General features: G+C 55.2%; 5 protein-coding genes across 5 annotated transcripts; 3 read left to right on the top strand and 2 right to left on the bottom strand.

Annotated features, from left to right (window-relative positions):
- Positions 1 to 7: 7 nt before the first annotated feature.
- Positions 8 to 828, top strand: TRIREDRAFT_122527 (uncharacterized protein; the record flags this gene model as incomplete). The annotated part of the gene is made up of 2 exons (XM_006966471.1): positions 8 to 521; positions 602 to 828. Exons 1-2 carry the CDS (start codon positions 287 to 289, stop codon positions 826 to 828), a joined length of 462 nt encoding a protein of 153 aa, XP_006966533.1. The 5' UTR covers positions 8 to 286.
- A 4217-nt stretch (positions 829 to 5045) lies between these two features.
- TRIREDRAFT_108729 (uncharacterized protein) lies at positions 5046 to 7393 on the top strand (the record flags this gene model as incomplete). The annotated part of the gene is made up of 2 exons (XM_006966472.1): positions 5046 to 6177; positions 6246 to 7393. The coding sequence occupies 2 exons, from the start codon at positions 5046 to 5048 to the stop codon at positions 7391 to 7393; spliced, it is 2280 nt and encodes a 759-aa protein (XP_006966534.1).
- Positions 7394 to 8135: 742 nt separating this feature from the next.
- Positions 8136 to 10111, bottom strand: TRIREDRAFT_64345 (uncharacterized protein; the record flags this gene model as incomplete). The annotated part of the gene is made up of 3 exons (XM_006966555.1): positions 8136 to 8258; positions 8362 to 9406; positions 9507 to 10111. 3 exons carry the CDS (start codon positions 10109 to 10111, stop codon positions 8136 to 8138), a joined length of 1773 nt encoding a protein of 590 aa, XP_006966617.1.
- A 576-nt stretch (positions 10112 to 10687) lies between these two features.
- On the top strand, positions 10688 to 12045 carry TRIREDRAFT_108732 (Isovaleryl-CoA dehydrogenase; the record flags this gene model as incomplete). Its single annotated transcript, XM_006966473.1, has 3 exons — positions 10688 to 10726; positions 10793 to 11895; positions 11955 to 12045. 3 exons carry the CDS (start codon positions 10688 to 10690, stop codon positions 12043 to 12045), a joined length of 1233 nt encoding a protein of 410 aa, XP_006966535.1.
- Positions 12046 to 14494: 2449 nt separating this feature from the next.
- On the bottom strand, positions 14495 to 16460 carry TRIREDRAFT_79244 (uncharacterized protein; the record flags this gene model as incomplete). The annotated part of the gene is made up of 4 exons (XM_006966556.1): positions 16021 to 16460; positions 15301 to 15965; positions 14998 to 15016; positions 14495 to 14756 (listed from the first exon to the last, which is right to left on the bottom strand). Exons 1-4 carry the CDS (start codon positions 16299 to 16301, stop codon positions 14495 to 14497), a joined length of 1227 nt encoding a protein of 408 aa, XP_006966618.1. The 5' UTR covers positions 16302 to 16460.
- Between the last annotated feature and the right edge of the window lie 3048 nt (positions 16461 to 19508).

The raw sequence follows: 19508 nt of genomic DNA on the forward strand, positions 1-19508 counted from the left end.
TTGCTTGCGCGTGGGGGGAAGGATGCAAGAATGCAAGCTTGGCCGACATGCCCCGGATTATCAGCGACAGATATATACAGCTAAATTGCCCTGTCTATTTCTCCATTTGCAGACTTTGTCACTCTCACTCTCTCTCTCTCTCTCTCTCTCTCGCCGTATACCTACCTGTGTAGCTTAACACTTTTTGGATTGTCTCCATCTCTTGTTCTTCTTCTCCTTCTCCTTGTTCTTCTGCTGTCTTTATTAGCATCCAGCGCAACGCATCACACACACGCACACATATACAATGTGGCAGCCGACATCTCCCAAAGGCGACGATCCGTCACAACCCGCCTCCAGCCACGGCCACGGCCACGGCCACGGCCACGGCCGCACGCTCTCCATGAAGCAAAAGAACCCGGGCCGCTGGTTCGCGCAGACAATCAAGCTCAAGAAGGAGTGCGCCGAAGAGTACAAGGCCTGCCACGCAAAAGTCTGGCCCGAGGTGCTCAAGCAGATTAAGGACTGCAACATTGAGGACTGTACGCCTTGCCTTTTTGCTCTTTCACTTGCTCACCATGATGGCGATGATGATAATGATGACTGATGAGCGGGGGAACAGACAGCATCTTTTACGACCCAGACATGGACCTGCTGGTCGGCACCTTCAGGTACATTGGCTACGACTACGCCGGCGACATGCAGAAGATGGCCGAGAACCCAAAGGTGCGCGAGTGGTGGAAGATGACGGACAGGATGCAGGAGAGCCTGGTCAAGGGCGCCGTGAGCTCCGAGGCGGGCGAGCCGTCGTGGTGGAAGCCCATGGAGCAGGTGTTTTTCCAGCCCTGAGGGTGTGTGTGAAAGGGACCGAGGCTCTCTCTCTCGTCTGATATCTTGAAGAATCGAACGACAGAATGGGATGCATCCGTTTCACATTGGCGGCACGAAGAATCGCCCAAAAGACTGAGCATGACAAAGCTCTCGTGCCATGTGGTGCAGTAGAGAGGCGGGAGGCAATCGTGAACAAAGGATTCGTCTTCTGCGTCGTCTAGCCCAATGAACCTGGCTGTTTGTCTTTTGCATCCACAAAGTGGATGTCGTGGCTTTATCATCATCATCATCAACAACGTCTTTCGGGTAAATGGGCTATCATTGCCCCGTAGCCAGGAAACCGGACTTTTCGCGCTGATCGGCTCGTAAATCACCGACCTCGATTGCTTCTTTGCAGTACATAGTGCCAAAGTGCGTAATACATGTCCACGATGCACTGCGTATTCGTAGGCAGTGGCAGCCGCTGTCTCTTTCGGTATGGCTAGGGTCAAGGGTTGAAGTGGCTTTCTTGGTCTGGTGTGATGAGAGGTAGGGTTGCGCTGTGACAGGGGCACAGCGTTTGAAGCAGATTGCGCCCCGTAAGGAGTGTCGTAGGCATCATGCCATGGAATCAAGTAAAAGGCTGGATTGGAGCGTGTACGATATGAGCGGAACTGGCTGTGCTTTTGCGGCAGGTCGGACAGCTCGAGGGCTGTTCTCAATGCTTTGAAAGCTGTAGAGGATGCGGGCTTCTTCTCATCAGTCGTGGGCTTGTTGTCAGTTGCCCCGAGTCGAACCCTGAAAACCAGATCAGCCACTTGCGTGTTGTCTGAGACATGCATAGAGGTACGGATCCATCTCTCGTGGAAGCCGGCACACTCACCCGCAAGTGCTCGCAGTGTCTTGCTTGCTCTGGCACAGATCGTGCGCTTTGACTTCGGAGGGGACCTTGCGTCGACATCCGATGGAACACTTTTCCAGCATCGACAATCGACTTTTGCCTGATTACCAGTCAACATGCCCACTGTGTATCGATACGGATGTAGGCCAGCTGTTACATGCCAGTAAGGTAGGTATGTGTGCGTCGTCCAACACGCACAGGAAGCAACAACGAACGCATGAGCAGATTACTAGACTAGTAACAACTTGAAGTGGGAATAACATTTGATCCTAAGGTAGCCAACTGATAGCTTTGCTGGTGCACGAGTAAGTTTGCGTAATTTGTCACCGAGATCTTGGGAAAATGAAAGCCTTGTGGATCGAAACGAGCCTCGCGACGAGTCGGATCGGAGCTGGATGGATGTGGCCAAGCCAAGGCTGGGCAGAGTGATTGCCAGCAGCGCGGCTACGGAAAAAATATAGCAAATTATATCATACTACTAGAATAGTAGCGCCATCGGCTGGTTCGAAACAAGCAACATCTCCATGCTGTCCAGGGAGTCGCAAATTGGGTGCATCCTTGCGGGCTGTAGCCGACCATGGCTTGATGCTCCGTGGGCTAATACCTGTAATGGCACCATCATTCTAGGTACCTTTATCTGTCCATTCTACAGCAAGGCCACCGCTCTCGGCAACCTGACCACGTGAGAGCGTCTGTATGCACATGCATGCTCTCATGCATTGCCCAACCAATTTGACCGGCCGTGTCTCTCAGGCCAGCAACCAAGGTCAATGGACATGTCAGAACATGTGTTGATGGCCGACGCTCAGTGGCTCCAAAGTGCATGAGAGTGACGGAGAGTGAAAGCAAGACGACGAACAGCCAAGCGAATGAAAAGGCCTCGTGCAGGTGCGGGGCCTGCAGGAACAGCGGCGCTAGCGTTTTGCGTTGAGGGCGACGTTCTTTTTTCGGGTTCAGGGGTTTCTGCCAAGGGGGGGGGGGGGGGGCTGGTTACGTACCGGTACAAGCAGGATGGTGATATCTGAGCTTCCGAGCCTGTGCTTGCTCTTGGAGCTTCAGTTGGCACTTGACGGCGCTGCTGTTGGTCGGTGCCATGTTGGGAAAGAGATTTTCTTTTCTTCTTCTTCTATTTCTTTTTCTCCCGATCGTTATGCTTTAGCACCCAAGCACCTCATCTCGATGATCCCATTGGTGGTGGATGCTGTCCATCGGGCTTGACTCCGTCCATCCCTGGTCTCTGGCACCTTCGAGTCCGATCACGATCCACAACTTGGCGAGCAACGTCGAACAGAAAGCCGTGCTTGCGGAAATGATTGGCTGATGCCTCCAGTAATGCGGCCGACCTGCACATCATACTCGTACTAGTATACCGGCATCACTTTGCCCAAGCCTGATGAGTGAGCATCATGCCCTGGCTGGTTTGCCGTTGATACCCCTGCCACATTGCATCAAATGCATGCATGTCCCGACAGAGGGCAATGGAACCTCAACTGGCTGGTCCAGGTCCAGGTCGAGGTCGGGTCTGGTACAGGTACCAGTACCACCAGCTGCAAGCCCCGTCTGCGCCATCACAGCGGTCCAGGCACCGCCGTTCAGGGCAAGCACGGCGCCATCCAGCGCCACAGCAGCGCCAAGGCCATGCGAAGCTCCCCCCCAAACCCCCCACAAACAACAACGTGCAACTCCCGCCTGTCTCATCCTGCCGCGTACCAGTACCTGCACCTCGCCTGGCCCTTGGGTCTTGGTAGCCCTGTCTGTGCCTGGAAACTTGGACATGCCTGCAAGGTGCCAGAGTCCCTGTACATCTGATGTTACCTGACCTGACGAAGCACCCAAACTGCGCATCTCGGCCCTCGTCCCTTCCAAGGTTCTCCTTCTCGCCTCAACTCCTCTTTTCCTCTCCCCCAAACCTCTGGTGAGTCCTCGCTGGTTCGTCACTCTACCCAGAATCTCTGGCTGGGCCACCAAATCGACAGGCAGCAGGCAGAGACAAAGCACAGAGCACGCACGCTGGCCAGCCTTGTCCTCTGTTCCACGTTGCAAGTTGTTGCGTTTCCCTCGCATCCTGGTCCGTTCGCCGTCGCCTGTTTGCAACCCCCCCAGGTTCTGTTTTCTCGCTTGCGATAACCTTCACTCTTTCTTTCTTTCTTCTTTCTTTTCTCAATCGCCAGCTGCCAGTCGCCGCTGCTGCTGTCAACTTTTCGATTCCCCGCCTTTCGTTAACTTCTATTGTCATTCTTTATATTTCCCTTGCACTTTCTTTTCTCCATTTCCGTTCTCTCATTGCCTTGCGCCTGTTGTTCTGGTTCTGGTCCGGATGAATAGTTGCCGTTTCCGTTCGCGTAGGTACGTTCTCTTCTGATCACCTTTGGCCGCCGTCTTGCCCAGGCATCGTCTCGCATTCTCCAGGCTTTTGAATCTTTCTCCGATACCTGATCTGTGGCTCCATGAGATCCTCGACCTGGCCGAGCCCCTTCTCGACATATGCCCCGACTCTCGACTATCCAAGCCATCGGCTCACATAGCACAGATTCTCCCGCACCACCCTTCAAGCTCTTCGTCTTGTCTTCGAGAAACCGTGACACAGGACAGCTGCAGTGACGCCCTTGCATTCTCGAACAAACGCCTGGCCCAATCACGACAGCAACCCGGTCGTTAGCCTGCTACCGTGCCTGTGTTGCGGCAGCACAGCAGGACAGTGCGTCGGTCCAGCTGCCCAGCAAGGCTTTTCTCATCTCAGCAGTGTCTGGTCGCCGTTTCTGAGGTTGAGCTCGTCGTCGGCGTACTGGGTCGCGGTCATTGTAAGCCTCAACTTATCTCCTTTGCCTCAACCTGTGTCGTCATTCCCTTCCGTTTGCTGTATTGGCTTTCGATTCGCCATAGTTGTTGCTCGGCCTTTCGGTAGTAGAGGATCTTGCTCATGCATGGTCCTCGTCTGCAGATTTCCATTCGTTTCGTCTCCCTGTGCGCCAAAGGCCCGCACAACTACAGCGCAACTGTTGGCTCAGGTTCTCAGGCTTTGCGTCTCTTGATTCGTCTCAATCGTTTCAATCTCATTCGAGCCAGCTTGCGACTGGTCCCACCTCTGCCCAGTGCAACCAAGTTGGTTTCAGTTGGACCGGTTGCCAGCAGGCCCCGTCTATGCACCTCGAGCCATACACATCACCAACCAACCATTACATATCGACTAACTCCCAGCAGCATTCCTCCGGATGCTTTGTAACCGGACAACTCGACAATCCCAATGAGTCAAGCCTATAATGGAAGCAGAGATTGGCCGGCACAATCTCAACCATCCTCTCGAAAACCAAGGGGCAAGGCCCAGGTTGGCTTTCCCTTCAGCAGCGAGTCCAACATGCGTGAGCAGCGGCTAAGACACGAGGCGAGTCCGAGTGACGATACACTGCCTCAGGATGTGGTACCGCCCAACTCGACGAGATTGAGAGCGCCAAATGGCCAGAATGCCAACCCTGCAATGACAATTTCTCGACCTGCGCCAGCCCCCCAGTGGCCGCTGCAGACGCTTCCCACAGCGGTGCCCCCCGAACCTGATTCATACCGTCCACCACCAGACCGACCTCGAATAGCTCCTCAGAGACCGCCACGACCAAGTCGGGTTCCCTCCTTAGTCGACCAAAACCGCCCACAGCAAGCGACTCCTTTGTTTCGTGTCCCTGGAGGTCCCGAGAGCCCGTCGGACATAGTCGAGAGCCCTTCTTCGGACACCCCAGGGCCTCCTAGAAGAAGCGCAAACCTGGGGCCACCGCCTTCCAGCAGGAGAGGCCAGTCATCTTTCTACTCGACAGCTTCTTATGTGACCCCGATCCCCGAAGAAGGCTCAGGCTACAAAACACACCTATCCTACGCTTCAAGCGCCGTCATGCCTGATGGGAGATTCGAATCGGGTGTCAGCCCGAGTCTTAACGGCACTTTCTACGAGGAATCCTTGACGGATAAACCTAGGCACTCTGAAGGGGACGATTACAACGACGAAAGCCGATTGGTACACGGACGGGAGGAATATGCTCTTCAGACGCTCAACAATCGGCCTTCTGCCGGAAAGGAGTCAGCTTCTGCCAACCCGTTCAGCGAAGGGACAGGACTTGTCGACGAATCCACCGACTCTTCATCAAACACTTCCTTCACCAACAGGCAGACCCCAGCAAACACCTCTGGCATGACGAGCCATATCGCTGCCGTCCCTCCCAACGACGGCCTGAAAATCCCTGCAGACCACGATATAGCCACTGGATCAACACAACCGACTAGCCGCTTGTCTGCGATCCGACGCCCGCCAAGGCTGGACATGGACGCCGTGAAGGAGGCCGAGTCGAGGGGGAGCCTTACCAGCTTGCCAGATCTCATCCGACGAGCCACCCAGCTAGCCTCCATGATAGACAAGGGTAAACGCCCTGGGAGCCGCCTTGATGATCTCGACTTTTTCAACGAAAAGGGGGGCGGCAACGAGGCAATGAGGCGTGCGTATAGTAAGTCTCAACGTTACCTTTGGTTGCCATATCTAACATTGAACTTTGACTGACTCTGTGAAAATCAGTGGAACGTCATCAATCGGGTCTCTCGGACATGCTGGCCGCCTTTCCTCCTCCCGTACAAACTCCCACGCACAACGCTCGCGGCCCTCGGGGGTCATGGCCCATCGCACCAGCAAACTACGTGACCGGCCGTGAGAAGTACTCGGTAGAGCCCGAAGACGACGCTACGGCCAAACGAAAAGGCCGACGGTGTTGCGGTCTACCTTTGTGGGGGTTCATCTTGGTCATCGTGCTCATGCTTTGCATCATCGCGGCCGCCGTTGTCGTCCCTCTGGAATTCTTCGTCTTCAAGAATCTTGGCCATCATGACGATCCCTCGGCCGTGAACCTTGATACTTGTGCAAAGACGCTGCCATGCCTGAACGGCGGCAGCGCCGTTGTCCTCAACAACGCATGCTCATGCATCTGCACCAACGGCTTCACTGGTGCCAATTGTGGTACCGGTGGCTCGGCGGGCTGCACAACGACAAACCTGGTTCCCACGGACGGCTCGTCTCGCATCAACAATGTCACCCTCGGCATGGCTATTCCACGCATCATTGCCGACTCCAACAAGAACTTTTCGATACCACTGGTTGGAACAAGCATCCTAGCCAAATTCAACTCGGGAAACCTCTCATGCATTGCCCAAAATGCTCTTGTAACTTTTGACGGCCAGTCGACAAGAATAGGTCTGGCTAATGCCAGAGTGCAGTCGCCCACCGATGATCCGGCCAAGGATAAGACTGGAACCAGCAAAATCTCCGGGCCAATGCCCGATCTCACCTCTCGGCAGCTGGAGGCAGCCCACGGCGAGGCATTTCTGTTGTCTCGAAGGGCCGGCTCCTCAACCTCGGCCCCCTCCCCGAAGCAGACCAGCCTGTTCACAGTCACGGAGGAAGTTCTCGATTTTGCTCGCACGGCAGTACTGTATGTGCTGCAGGAAGACACCCTCGATGCGGCCAACACGGCGCAGACCCAGCTCCAGCAATTCTTCACTCAAGCCACGCAATCCATCACCAAGCTCGGCTCCCAAGTAACTGTCAAGGAGGCGTCAAGCATTTCCATCGGAGGCAACAGAACGGTTGATCTGGTTGATGCGACAGTCAACATTGGAGAGGGTCCCGTAGGAAGCAAGCAGGCGACCAAGCGTAGCCTTTTCGGCTTTTGAGGGGGCTTGTCAGCTTGACTAACCCCCTGAGAAAGCTGACGCAGCTACGAAGCAATTTTGGCCAAACAATCTACAAGAACCAAAACAAGAACGAGGCTCATACGGCGGGAGGTGGCGATACCCTTTGTACAAAGCTGGGATACGGTATTTAATACGGGTCGGAGTTGAGAGGAGAGTTTTATCTGTGACAATGAGACGTAAGAAGCAATAAAGGACCTCGCGCATGGGAAATCTTGTATAAGCATGTCACGGACTCTCTCTTTTTCTTCATTTTGGAAGCTGTTTTCTTACTCTTTCCTTGTACTTTTTTTCTTCCATGCTTCTATTTCACTACCTACCTACATGGTACATCTTTCATGTGCATTTAAAGGGAGGGGAGGTGGTAGAGGGAAAAGCGCAGGCGTTTTTGCAAGACTACCTAGATTAGCTCGATATCATACATCACGGCGGCTTTTTTCCGGTTTCCTGCTGCATTGTCTCGGACAAAACAGACAATTTCAGCGTATGTGCGTTCGTGTAAAGTCAACTAAGGGGGATAATCGTGAGTTGTACACAGAGATTCCTCATTCTCAGGGGCTACAATATCCAACTTCCCACCCAGTTGCTTGCACGTTCACACAGAGGCTCTGTTATCTGTATGGCTTTTACATCTTTTTTTTCTGCTTCTTCTTTTTTTGTGGCTCTTTACATTGCTTGTGCTTTACCTATGCGTATACAAAAAGTCTGTACGTGTCAATTTCTTTTACATCCTAAAGACACCAAACTTTGTGTCTCCGGCCTTGACTTCATTCCGGCCTCCCATGGCGGCTCGCAGGCCGAGACCGAGGTACTGGCGGGTGTGCTGGGGAGGGATGATGCCGTCGTCCTATAGGGGGGGTAAATGAGTCAGTGTATATGATCTTGTTGTCATGGCATTTGTAGTTATCGACTTGGAAATATTTCAAGAGCATTCACAAGAGAGAACTTACCCAGAGACGAGCAGAAGAGTAGGTGGCCTCGCTCTCGCGTTCGATGCGCGCCTTGAGCTCCGGGTCGACCGACTTGCCGACCGTCTCCATGACGGAGGCGAGCTGCTCGCCACCCATGACGCCGACGCGGGCGTTGGGCCACATCCAGAGGAAGCGCGGGCTGTAGGCGCGGCCGCACATGCCGTAGTTGCCGGCGCCGTAGCTGCCGCCGACGACGACGGTGAACTTGGGCACGTCGGCGCAGGCGACGGCGGTGACGAGCTTGGCGCCGTGCTTTGCGATGCCGTCGCGCTCCGAGGCGGAGCCGACCATGAAGCCCGAGATGTTCTGCAGGAAGACGAGGGGGATGCCGCGCTGGGCGCAGAGCTCGATGAAGTGGGCGCCCTTGACGGAGGAGGAGGCGAAGAGGATGCCGTCGTTGGCGACGATGCCGACCTTTTGGCCGTAGATGGAGGCGAAGCCCGTGACGAGCGTGGTGCCAAAGTCGCGCTTGAACTCGGCGAACTCGGAGCCGTCGACGATGCGGGCAATGATCTCGCGGATGGGCATGGGCTTGCGCAGGTTCGTCGTGGCGATGCCCAGCAGCTCCTCCGGGTCGTAGAGCGGCTCGGCAAACGTCTCGGCGGGCGGCTGCGTGGCGGCGGAGCGCTTCGGCCAGTTGAGGTTGGAGATGCTGCGGCGGGCGAGGGTGATTGCGTGGGCGTCGTCGACGGCGAGGTAGTCGGTCACGCCCGACACGGACGAGTGCATCTTGCCGCCGCCGAGGTCCTCGTGGCTGACCACCTCGCCGGTGGCGGCCTTGACCAGGGGCGGGCCGGCCAGGAAGATGTGGCCCTGCTCCTGGACAATGATGCTCTCGTCGCTCATGGCCGGCACGTAGGCGCCGCCGGCCGTGCAGGGGCCCATGACGACGGAGATCTGGGGGATCCCCTGCGAGGACATGCGCGCCTGGTTGTAGAAGATGCGGCCGAAGTGGTTCTGGTCGGGGAAGACGTCGGCCTGGTGGGGGAGGTTGGCGCCGCCGCTGTCGACGAGGTAGATGCAGCTGAGGAGGGTTGGCAAGCAGCCGTATGTTAGTCAAGGGGTTATTCATTTCACATAATGCTCTGTGCTTCTTTGGGTGTTAATTAACAAGAGCAACTCACGGCAGCTTGTTCTCCTGGGCCACGGCCTGTGCTCGCAGGTGCTTCTTGACGGTAATGGGGTAGTAGGTGCCGCCCTTGACGGTGCTGTCGTTGGCCACGATGACGCAGGTGACGCCCTCGACAACACCCACGCCCGTGATGATGCCGCCGGCCGGCACCTCAGCCTCGGGGTACAGCTCGTAGCCGGCCATTGGCGACAGCTCGAGGAACGTGGTGCCCGGGTCGATGAGCGCCGCGACGCGATCCCGCGGCAGCATCTTCTTGCGCGCAATGTGCTTGTCGCGCGCCTTCTGCGGGCCGCCCTTTTGGATGTTCGAGGCCAGCTCCTGCAGGCGCGCCGTCACCTCGGCCATCTGCCGCTGGTTCTCCTTGAACTCGTCAGACGAGGGGTCGACATTTGTCGGCAGGCGCGAGATGGCGGCGGCCTGGTGAGGCGGCGTGAGAGTCGCGGCGCTGCGGCGGAGCAGCAGCCGTGAGGAGGAGGAGGAGGAGAGTGAGGCTGGTGATGATGACGATGGCGAGGCTGATGGTGATGATGCTACTATTGAGGGACGCAGCTGGTGGGACAGGCGCAGGGCCTGGCGGCAGGGCCGGGACAGAGACATTGCTGGCAGTTGGGGCGGCGGCGGACGATGCAATTGACGAGAGATGCAGGACGCAGACAAGAACAGGGACCGGAGATGCAGTCGAGATGCCCTCTTCTTGTCTCTCGCTGTCTGGCCTTTCTCTTCCAGCCGAAGCCTGGCCTCGTTGACGCTGTTCGGCTGTTGCAGCGACCCGAGCCGCGAAAAGCCGCCAGAAGCCGCGCAAGCCGAAGGACCGACAGGCCGTTGGCAGGAGCGACGCAGGCGATCGCTGGGGAAGGCACCTCGGCTTAGTCGCGCCTGCTGCTTCGGCGGCTTTTGGCAAGCAGCTCTTAGCTCATCATCGTCATCGTCATCTCAATTCTTCTCCTTCTTCATCTTCACTTTTCAGCTTCTGCTTCGCATCTGGGCTCTGTCGTGATTCATCCTGAGTTCGGCGGTCATTCGTCTCTTTCTCTCCTCGCGGCTCAATCGGTGCACTCCTCTCTCTTTGTGGCCTCAACTCTGCGCAGCGCCGCATATCTCATACTCGTCCATTACGCCGCTGCTAGCCAGCTCTCCTTTCCCCCCCCTTCCATCAATCCTCATCCTTCCATCATGGCCAGCCTCAGAACCTTTTCCAGACTCGCGCGCCCTGTGCGGCCGTCTCTCTCCCTCCGCCCAGCCGCCGGCTTGTCACCAGCCTCTTCAATTTCATGCCAGAAGCGGCTGCACTCCCAGAAGCACCCCAAGGGCTTCACTGCCCCCTCACAGGAGGAGCTGGACGAGCTGCGCGAGCGCGTCCACGACTTCACCCGCCGTGAAATTCCCGAGGAGTTGGCCGCAAAGACGGACAAGACGAATGCCTTTCCCATGGAGATGTGGGAGAAATTGGGCGAGGCGGGTTTCCTGGGCGTGACGGCTGACGAGGACTATGGCGGTCTGGGCATGGGCTACCAGGCACATTGCATCGTGCTGGAGGAGATGTCGCGCGCCTCTGGATCGATTGCGCTGAGCTATGCCGCGCACTCGCAGCTGTGCGTCAACCAGATCTCGCTCAACGGCACACCGGAGCAGAAGGAAAAGTATCTGCCCGGTCTCATTGCCGGCACCAGCGTCGGCGCCCTGGCCATGTCTGAGTCCGGGTCCGGGTCCGACGTCGTCAGCATGCGCACCTCGGCCAAGGCCGTCGATGGCGGCTTTCTGCTCAACGGCACCAAGATGTGGATTACAAACGGCCCCGACGCTCACGTCATTGTCGTCTACGCAAAGACGGAGCCTGACAAGGGCTCCAAGGGCATCACCGCCTTCCTCGTCGACACCAAGGCCGAGGGCTTCTCGTGCGCGCGCAAGCTGGACAAGATGGGCATGCGCGGCTCCAACACGGGCGAGCTCATCTTCGAGAACGTCTTTGTGCCCAACGAAAACGTGCTCGGCAAGGTCAATGGCGGTGTTCGCGTCCTCATGGAGGGTCTCGACCTGGAGCGCCTGGTCCTCAGCGCGGGCCCCTTGGGCCTCATGCAGGCGGCTCTCGATGTTGCGCTGCCCTTTACCCACCAGCGAAAGCAGTTTGGCCAGCCCATTGCCCACAACCAGCTGGTCCAGGGCCGTCTTGCCGACATGTACACCAAGCTGCAGGCTTCGCGCGCCTACACGTACAACACTGCCCGCATGGTGGACGAGCAGGGCATCATCCGCACCCAGGACTGCGCCGGCGCCATCCTCTACGCTGCCGAGAGGGCGACGGAGTGCACGCTGGACTGCATCCAGCTGCTGGGAGGCATGGGCTACACGGAGGAGATGCCGGCATCTCGATTGCTGAGAGAGTAAGTTTCCATTCCTGACTGGATGCATTGAGTGAACCATGACTGACTGTCTGTTCTAGTGCGAAGCTGTACGAGATTGGAGCGGGCACATCCGAGATTCGCAGAATGGTGATTGGACGCGCCTTTAACAAGGAGTATGCCAATGCTTGAGACAAGTTGATAGGACAGGGTTAGGCAAGAACAAAAGAGAAGGAAACAATGACATCTGTCTAGACGTTGTTAGGCCACGTCGGAATTACTCTTGTATACTGATGTACAGATATATACGCTGTCTAATAGAACAAGGTCATTTGGATCAGATCGAGCTGATCACCATCTCATTCTGAAGAGCCCCATTGCCTAGTGTGTGAGGTGTTGCATATTCAACTCTATGCTACATGCTGGGTTATGAGATGTACACACTCCTTGCCTACCTATCTCGTCTACACCAGCCAGAGTGTAAGGCTGTGGATCTGGACGGCTACTAGAGACTAAGTGCAGAATGGCTCAGGCTCGTGATGGTCATATCGCATCCCCTCTGAATGGCCAATTGACAATGGGTAGTCCAAGAATTGACGTCACAAAGAGATGCTACAATTGGACTTTATTCCGTAGAATGTTTCGACATGATCAAAGCAAACAATAGTTCGCGGCGCCTAATCCGTATGTAGCATTTATTGAGCACAGTAATAGCTCCTTAGCGCACGATTGGTCGCGACATCGCTGGGGCATCAGGAGTCGTTCCTGAAACTCGCACTTGATACAAGACCCGTCTGGTCTGGTCCGGGGGGGCTGTCGCTGCTGAAGCAACCTCCTGATTGATTGATTGCTTGCTTGCGCTTCATTTTCCGCTTCTTCTCTTTCTTTCTCTTCTTTTTTTTCCCTTCTTTTTTTTCCCCTTCTCTCTTTTTCGATTTGTTTGGAAATTTTATTGCTTCTCTCCGCATTGATTGCGATTTTTTTTTTTTGCCCCTTTTACTTCCGGATTCTGTTTCTGCTTCTTTTTGCTTTGGCTTTGCTGTTAACTACCTACCGACTGCTGTGCAGCTCGTCCATCTATTTCAGTAGTAATCTCACCACGATAATCACCACCCCGATTCTATTCCTGCAACAGGAGAAGCGAAAAGAAGATACATACCCATAAATCTATCAAGATGAAGACGACCTTGTTCTTCACCCTCCTCTCGACAGCGCTCTCCCTCGTCGCGGCAGACATTGTCATCACGCCCATCTTTGAGGATCAGATTGTGCAGAAGCAGCCCGGGGATTGCTTCTTCGGGGTTGTCACGCCCCAGGGATGCGGGTATGCTCTCTTTTTTTTCCCTTGCTACTTATGCTTGCTATACGACAGATCGTGAACCTAACTTCAAATCATCAGACCGAGACGAGGATGAATGAACTTTTGCACACACAGACATGCACGTACATCTCGCGGGACGTATGACTTAAAAACGTCAAATCATCCTGCCCGCATCCATACATACCACACATGTTCCCGACGACGGTGTTGGCATCATGAAGCTTCGGCATCACTGAACGAAGGGACACTTGGGTAAATCGCTGCGCGAGAATCAAACATGAGCCCGAGCATGAACGGCACAACCTCAGTCAAATACGGCGTTCTCGGTCTTAGGAGGGGGGGGAGGGGGAGGGAAATCGCAACAATGAGATGACTGGCCTCAGCACTACACCCGACCCGGAGGAGAGGGAAAACAAAATAATCTTTCTCAACTTATTTTTTTTCTTGTGCTTTAGTAGAAGTCATGCTTGCAAGCGTAGAGCAAGTCTTGCGAAAAGGAGCAGTTTCAGATACCCCTAATTTAACTTGTGTTTTATCCCCTTACGTTGCCGCTGCTGCGTGGATGTTTGCAGATAATAGGGCTGTAAGGGTGTAGTCGAGGTCCAGTGTCGTTCTCAACGAGGCTTCGTATCATGGTAATTCGCGTTGATCATTGAATTCATGGACATCCCACATATCCCACCCAAATCGCCCAAAACAAAACTTCTCCTCCATAATAACGCCAAGCACAACCATCAACCATCATACTGCAGCAGTAAGATGACCTCCATTCATGCAAAAAAAGCCCCATGTTCCCTGTCAAAGAGTAATAAAACTTGTCCATCGTCCGACACTTGGCGCCAAAAACATTTCTGAAACCGCCTCGTCAGAGACCCCGAGTTTCGCGATTGAAATAGCATACAAATAGTATTTGCAACTCCCCCTGTCCGCTTTGATCCTTGTCTCGGCTTCTGCAGCAGACTTCATCTGCAACTTCAAGAGTTTCTGTTCGTTCAGCCCTGTCTAGTCTGTGTCATTTCATGTCTCACGGACTCTGTCACGGAGTTGCAATGTCAATCTACTCAACTCACAAATAGAGCTCTTCAGAGTTTGCATCTTCACGGGCAACGAACATGAAAACGGTTCTCAAAAAATGATCCACTGTATACAAGTATACACTGTTCCTAACATCCAATAAGCTACAAATCGTTCAGACAAAAAAAATAAATGTAGAAATCTCCTTCTCCCTGATCCTCCCATGATAGGGCCTGTAAGTGGGCTCCGTAGTGTATCGAATTACAGCCCTAGTACTTTTTCTTCATGTACACATCTCGCAAATGCTCATGATGAGGCCGCAAGGTCTGCAACGCAGGCGGCGATCTGGCTCTGGCAGTCGCTCACCGAGACACCGCTCACTGCCTTGCTGTTGGCGGCGTCAGCGCACTGGTTGTTCTGGATGTCACAGGCGCGCTGGTTGGCAGCATCCTTGGTGGTGAAGGTGTTGCCCTGGACCTCAAAGGGTCGGTCCTGGTTGCCAGACTGGGTGACCGGGGGGGCAGCGATGCCACCGAGGGCATTGGCAGCAGAGGCACCACCCTTTCCACTGGCGGCAGAGACGGTAACGGAGTCGGAGGAGTCGGCAGCGGCAGTAGATTGAGCAGCGGCAGCGTCAGTGGTCTGGGCAGCGGCAGCATCAGTGGTCTGAGCAGGAGCAGTAGCAGCAGCAGTGGTGGCAGCCTGCTGGTTGAAGCCGCCATTACCCTTGCCCTTGCGGCCACGACCACGGCCACCACGGCCCTGGCCGGTTTGAGCATTGCCGGTTTGACCGTTCTGTCCGGTCTGACCATCCTGAGCGTTGCCGGTCTGACCGTTCTGTCCGTTCTGGCCATCCTGAGCGCTGCCGTCCTGGGCATTGCCAGTCTGGCCATCCTGGGCGCTGCCATCCTGACCGTTCTGTCCGTCCTGACCGGTCTGACCATCCTGAGCGTTGCCATCCTGACCGTTCTGGGCATCTTGACCGTTCTGACCATCCTGAGCGTTGCCGTCCTGGCCGTTCTGGCCGTTCTGACCGTTCTGGCCGTTGTTGGGATCGGCAGCGTTGTTAGTGTCGCCACCCTGGCCGTCCTGGCCGTCCTGGCCGTTTTGACCGTTCTGTCCATTCTGGCCGTTGTTGTTCTGGCCGTTGTTGTTCTGGCCGTTGTTGCCGTTGTTGTTCTGGCCGTTGTTGGCATTGTTGCCGTTGTTGCCATTGTTGCCGTTGCCGTTGCCACCAACGGTGAAGCGGACGCAGTCATCCTGAGCACCACGCTGAGCCACGGGCATCAGCACAGGCTGGTGGTTGGCAGCAGAGGACATGGAGCACAGGCGGTAGTTTCCGGCGGGCAGGCCGTCGGTAACGGTGGCAGAGAGCAGACCCTGGCCGTTGCCAGCATCGTTAATACCCTTGAAGAAGACAAAGAGCTTCGGGTCCAAGGGCTGGGTGGGGTTCAGAGAGTCACCGGTGCTCTGGACAGTGACGTGAGTGTGGCCAATGATGTTGCCGTTGCCGTCAACGTCCTGGGGAGCCGCATAGTAGGTGGAGGTGGCGTTGGTGAAGGTGCCCGGGGCAAAGTTGAGCATCTGGACCTGAATGTCGAAGGTGGTGTTCTCGTCAACGTTGTCGCCGTTCTTGGGGTTCACGAAGACGGAAGAAACCATGTTTTCGGTGGAGGGGATGTTGCCCATGGGGATACCATTGCAAGAGCCCGTCCGGACCTGCTCACCGTTGGTGAGAGTCTTGCCCTGGCAGAAGTTGATGAAGTTGGCGTTGTCACTGTCTTCTTGTTAGGCCCCTCTTGAAGCATCCCAATGGAGCTGGTTGTACTTACGTAGCCGAAGCAGACTGGCCATCGGCACCAGGGTTGTTGCCGTCCTGCTGGGAACCGGTCTGGATGAGGTTGGCATCCAGAGTGGTGCCGCCGTTGCCACCATTGTTACCACCATTGCCTCCGTTGTTGCCATTGTTGCCATTGTTGCCGTTGTTGCCGTTGTTGCCACCGCGCTGTCGTCGTTCCAAGGCGCGACCAAAGAGGGATCGTCGTTCGACGTTGCCAGCCTCAGCCAGGACAGCCAGGCCGACGACACCGGCGAGAACGTTCTTGATTTGCATGGTGAAAGATGTGAAGGGGGATTACAAAGGAAGAAAAAGTAAAGGATGTCGTTGAAGCGTTGGTGGGGAATTGGTACCAGACCAGAGTCGAAAGAGAGAAGAAGAAAAGTGTCACAGACACGTGAAAGAAGAAAATGAACGAAAGAGACCGAACAACGACGAGGTCGCTTAGAGGAGTTAGGAAAAGAATGGTTGGAGGATGGAGAGAAGAGAAGAAAGAAGACGGGACAACAGAGGGGGGCGAGGCCATTATAGCTTCGAGACGCCAAGACGGCTGGCGTCAATGCAAACCGCTGACAGAGATACGAAACATGATGTCGGGAGGTCGGCACAGCTAGGGATCAGGGACAGCAGCGGTCCAGTGCCAGAAACAAGAACGGGGATACTATCCACACCCACGAACTGGTGCGGTTCCATGAGCTTCAAACGGTTCGCAACCGATCCGAGGAGCAGAACCAGGGCCAGTGACGGGGGGCCTTTTGTCGTACGGGCAGCCCTGAAGCCGGGGTGGCCCTTTTGGAACGACCAAGCCCGGCGATCAGAAAGGGCATCCAGGGTCGGAATCCCATATCGAGGACGCCGTGTAACCAAGGGCGAGGGCGTTAGCGCTGCCTGCAGAGTCGGGGGCTCGAAACAGACTCTGCGAAGAGACTTGACGCCGCTCTATGCAGGTACCAAGAGATCTCTGGGGCACGCCGGCCAGGGGGCCTTTGTTGCCCGTCGACTAGCCCGCTCAATCCATTGTTTCGGCTCCGTCGTGCCGGCTTTTGGACTGAGAAAGGGGATTCTCTGCTGCTAGCCAGGCCCAGTTATTAACCTACTGCATGAACTACATGGATTAGCGGAGAAGACAAGCCGTTATTACAGAAAAGAACAGAGGCAAGCCAACGTATCAGTCGCAGAGCGGTCATTACCTCGACAGGCAATAGGACGTACAGTGTCACCCGTGCAGTAAGAAACTCCGTCTCCGAAGCCCGGGAATAGAGTTAAGGTATTGTCCAAGCATCTTTCAGGCGCTGCAGCGGCTCAGCAGCCGCGGATGGCACAAGTCGACGGCGCAGCTGCGGTAAAGCACAACCCTGGCGCTGTCGCAGATTAAAAGTACGGATGCCACTGATGCGGCTTCAGGCGTCTCGCATTGGTGCCAGGTGCGGCTGGCCAATGGGGAGCCCTGACCGGCAGCCTCCATGTGGCGCCTCGCGTTTCGGTTGCAGGCCATGGACGGAGACCCGAGACGACAAAGCTGGGGCTCAAGGCACTGGCTGTTTGAGGGGCGGGTTGACGGCTTGGTTCTGTTTTGGTGGCGCAACGGATGGAACGGCGAGGTTTGTTGGCGATGATGGAAGAAGTTGAGCATGAAGAGCCAATTTGGAGGTGCAGTTATTAGGTACCTAGTACTCTTCTCTAGAATGCAGAGGGAAGGAAGGGGAAGCAGGGATAATCCGAAGCGGCTGCACGTGGTTATCGCTGCTTTTGGGAGGTTGCATGTACCTTTCAAGGTTCTTCGGAGCACGGAGCAACTTCATGGCTGGGTTGGAGATGTACGAGGTAGCAGCTCCTTGAATGTTTCCGTCAGTGCACCATCCGTCATCGAATCTGCCACATCGGTAAGGTGGCAGCTGAAGCCTTGATTCACATTGACCATGTCAAACTGGCGATGGCTTTGACATTTCTCTTAGAAAGACCTCATGACAGCTTCAATTGCCCGCGCTTGCTGGCCCGATTCTCCAACCCGGAATAATCTCCGCATCCTCTGTTCCTCCAACTCGAAACCAGTGGCGCAGGGTCATCTGTCAAATAATAATACGGCGAGGAAGGACAAGGAATGAAAAGGAGACGGTAACAGAGACAGGCCTGATTTCAAACACGAAACATTTCACAGGTCGAATTTGACAGCGGGAATAAGTCCACATTGAAAATACAAGGTCTCCTTGCTCCTCGGTTCTTGTCCTGGTCTGCCTATTATCTGTCAAATAGTACAACATGTAAAGGGCTGCAGATGCTTCCTATCCCGTGCCTATACGTCGTACCTCGTACCGCTGCATATGCCCGATGGCATTCTCCGGCGCCTATGCGTATGAAGCTCGGCCATCTCGCAGCCAATCCAGGGCATCTGGGCTACTCTACAGGCCATCGCTGTATCTGCAGGAAAGGCGGCCCATTCTCGCGGCCGTCCATACGCGCACGTATCTCGATATGTACCTACCTACCTCGTACTACTGATAGGTAGTTAGCAATGGAAATAGTATCGTGATTTCGAAGCGCGGTCCTCAGCTCTTGACATGCCCCAGACGGGTATGTACAGAGGCACACGGGTTACGAGACTTGGCATCAATCAATGTCAAACACCCGTCCGTCCAACGTTTCGCCGAGGCTGAACAAAACGGACTCGATGGCCTCGCGAAAGAGAAATGGGGCAATAAAGGAGCACGTTTCATCCAAATCTGTCGTCATGACCCTGGCGAAGGAGCTCAATCGGGTAACTGGGGATTATTCATCTAAACTTCCAGATCTCGCCGCCTTGCCTTCTACCCAAGAGACATCGTACCACCTACCTATTCCCAGCGCCTTTGCACCTCTCTTCAGCCCCGTGGTCTCTATCCTAAGCTATATCCGGGCATTGGCAGAACGACCTTCTGCTTTTATCATCTCCAAGTACCGCTCGCTGCTCCGTATGCAAACACACGTGCACTCCATGAACAAAAAGGGGGAAGTGCTGATGGGGCATCACTTGGCGCTTCAGATTGAACTTGCGGAGGGTTTTGTGAATGGAAACAAAAAGGAAATACCAAATGATTCGGACAAGGAAAGTCTGCAGAAGAAGGACAAAATCCACACAGCTGCCACCCCGTCCTCTCTTGTCCCCCAACGTGAAACAACTCCTCAGCAGCACCGCATCTGAAACTGACATTCACCAAACCCCCGAAACAGCACCTCCCAGCCTCTGCGGTGTCTACCTAGCTGACTGGAGTGAAATACGGCGGCATTAGATTGGAGGGCATTGTATCTACCCGGTCTCACCTTCTTGGCAAAACCAACCCCATATTTGCCCTCGCAAAGTTCTCCTGAATGAGGCCTTCAGGGTGCCGACGCCGAAAGCCTGGCCCTTCCTTTCATTACAAGATACCTAGGTATGAAGACGAGAAGGGAGGGAAACGGTGAAGGTGGAAGTAGTACTACCATCATTCTCACAATTGGTTTAGGAGT

This window comes from Trichoderma reesei (genome assembly GCF_000167675.1).
Source record: "Trichoderma reesei QM6a unplaced genomic scaffold TRIREscaffold_13, whole genome shotgun sequence".
In the NCBI taxonomy this organism is placed as follows: Eukaryota; Fungi; Ascomycota; class Sordariomycetes; order Hypocreales; family Hypocreaceae; genus Trichoderma; species Trichoderma reesei.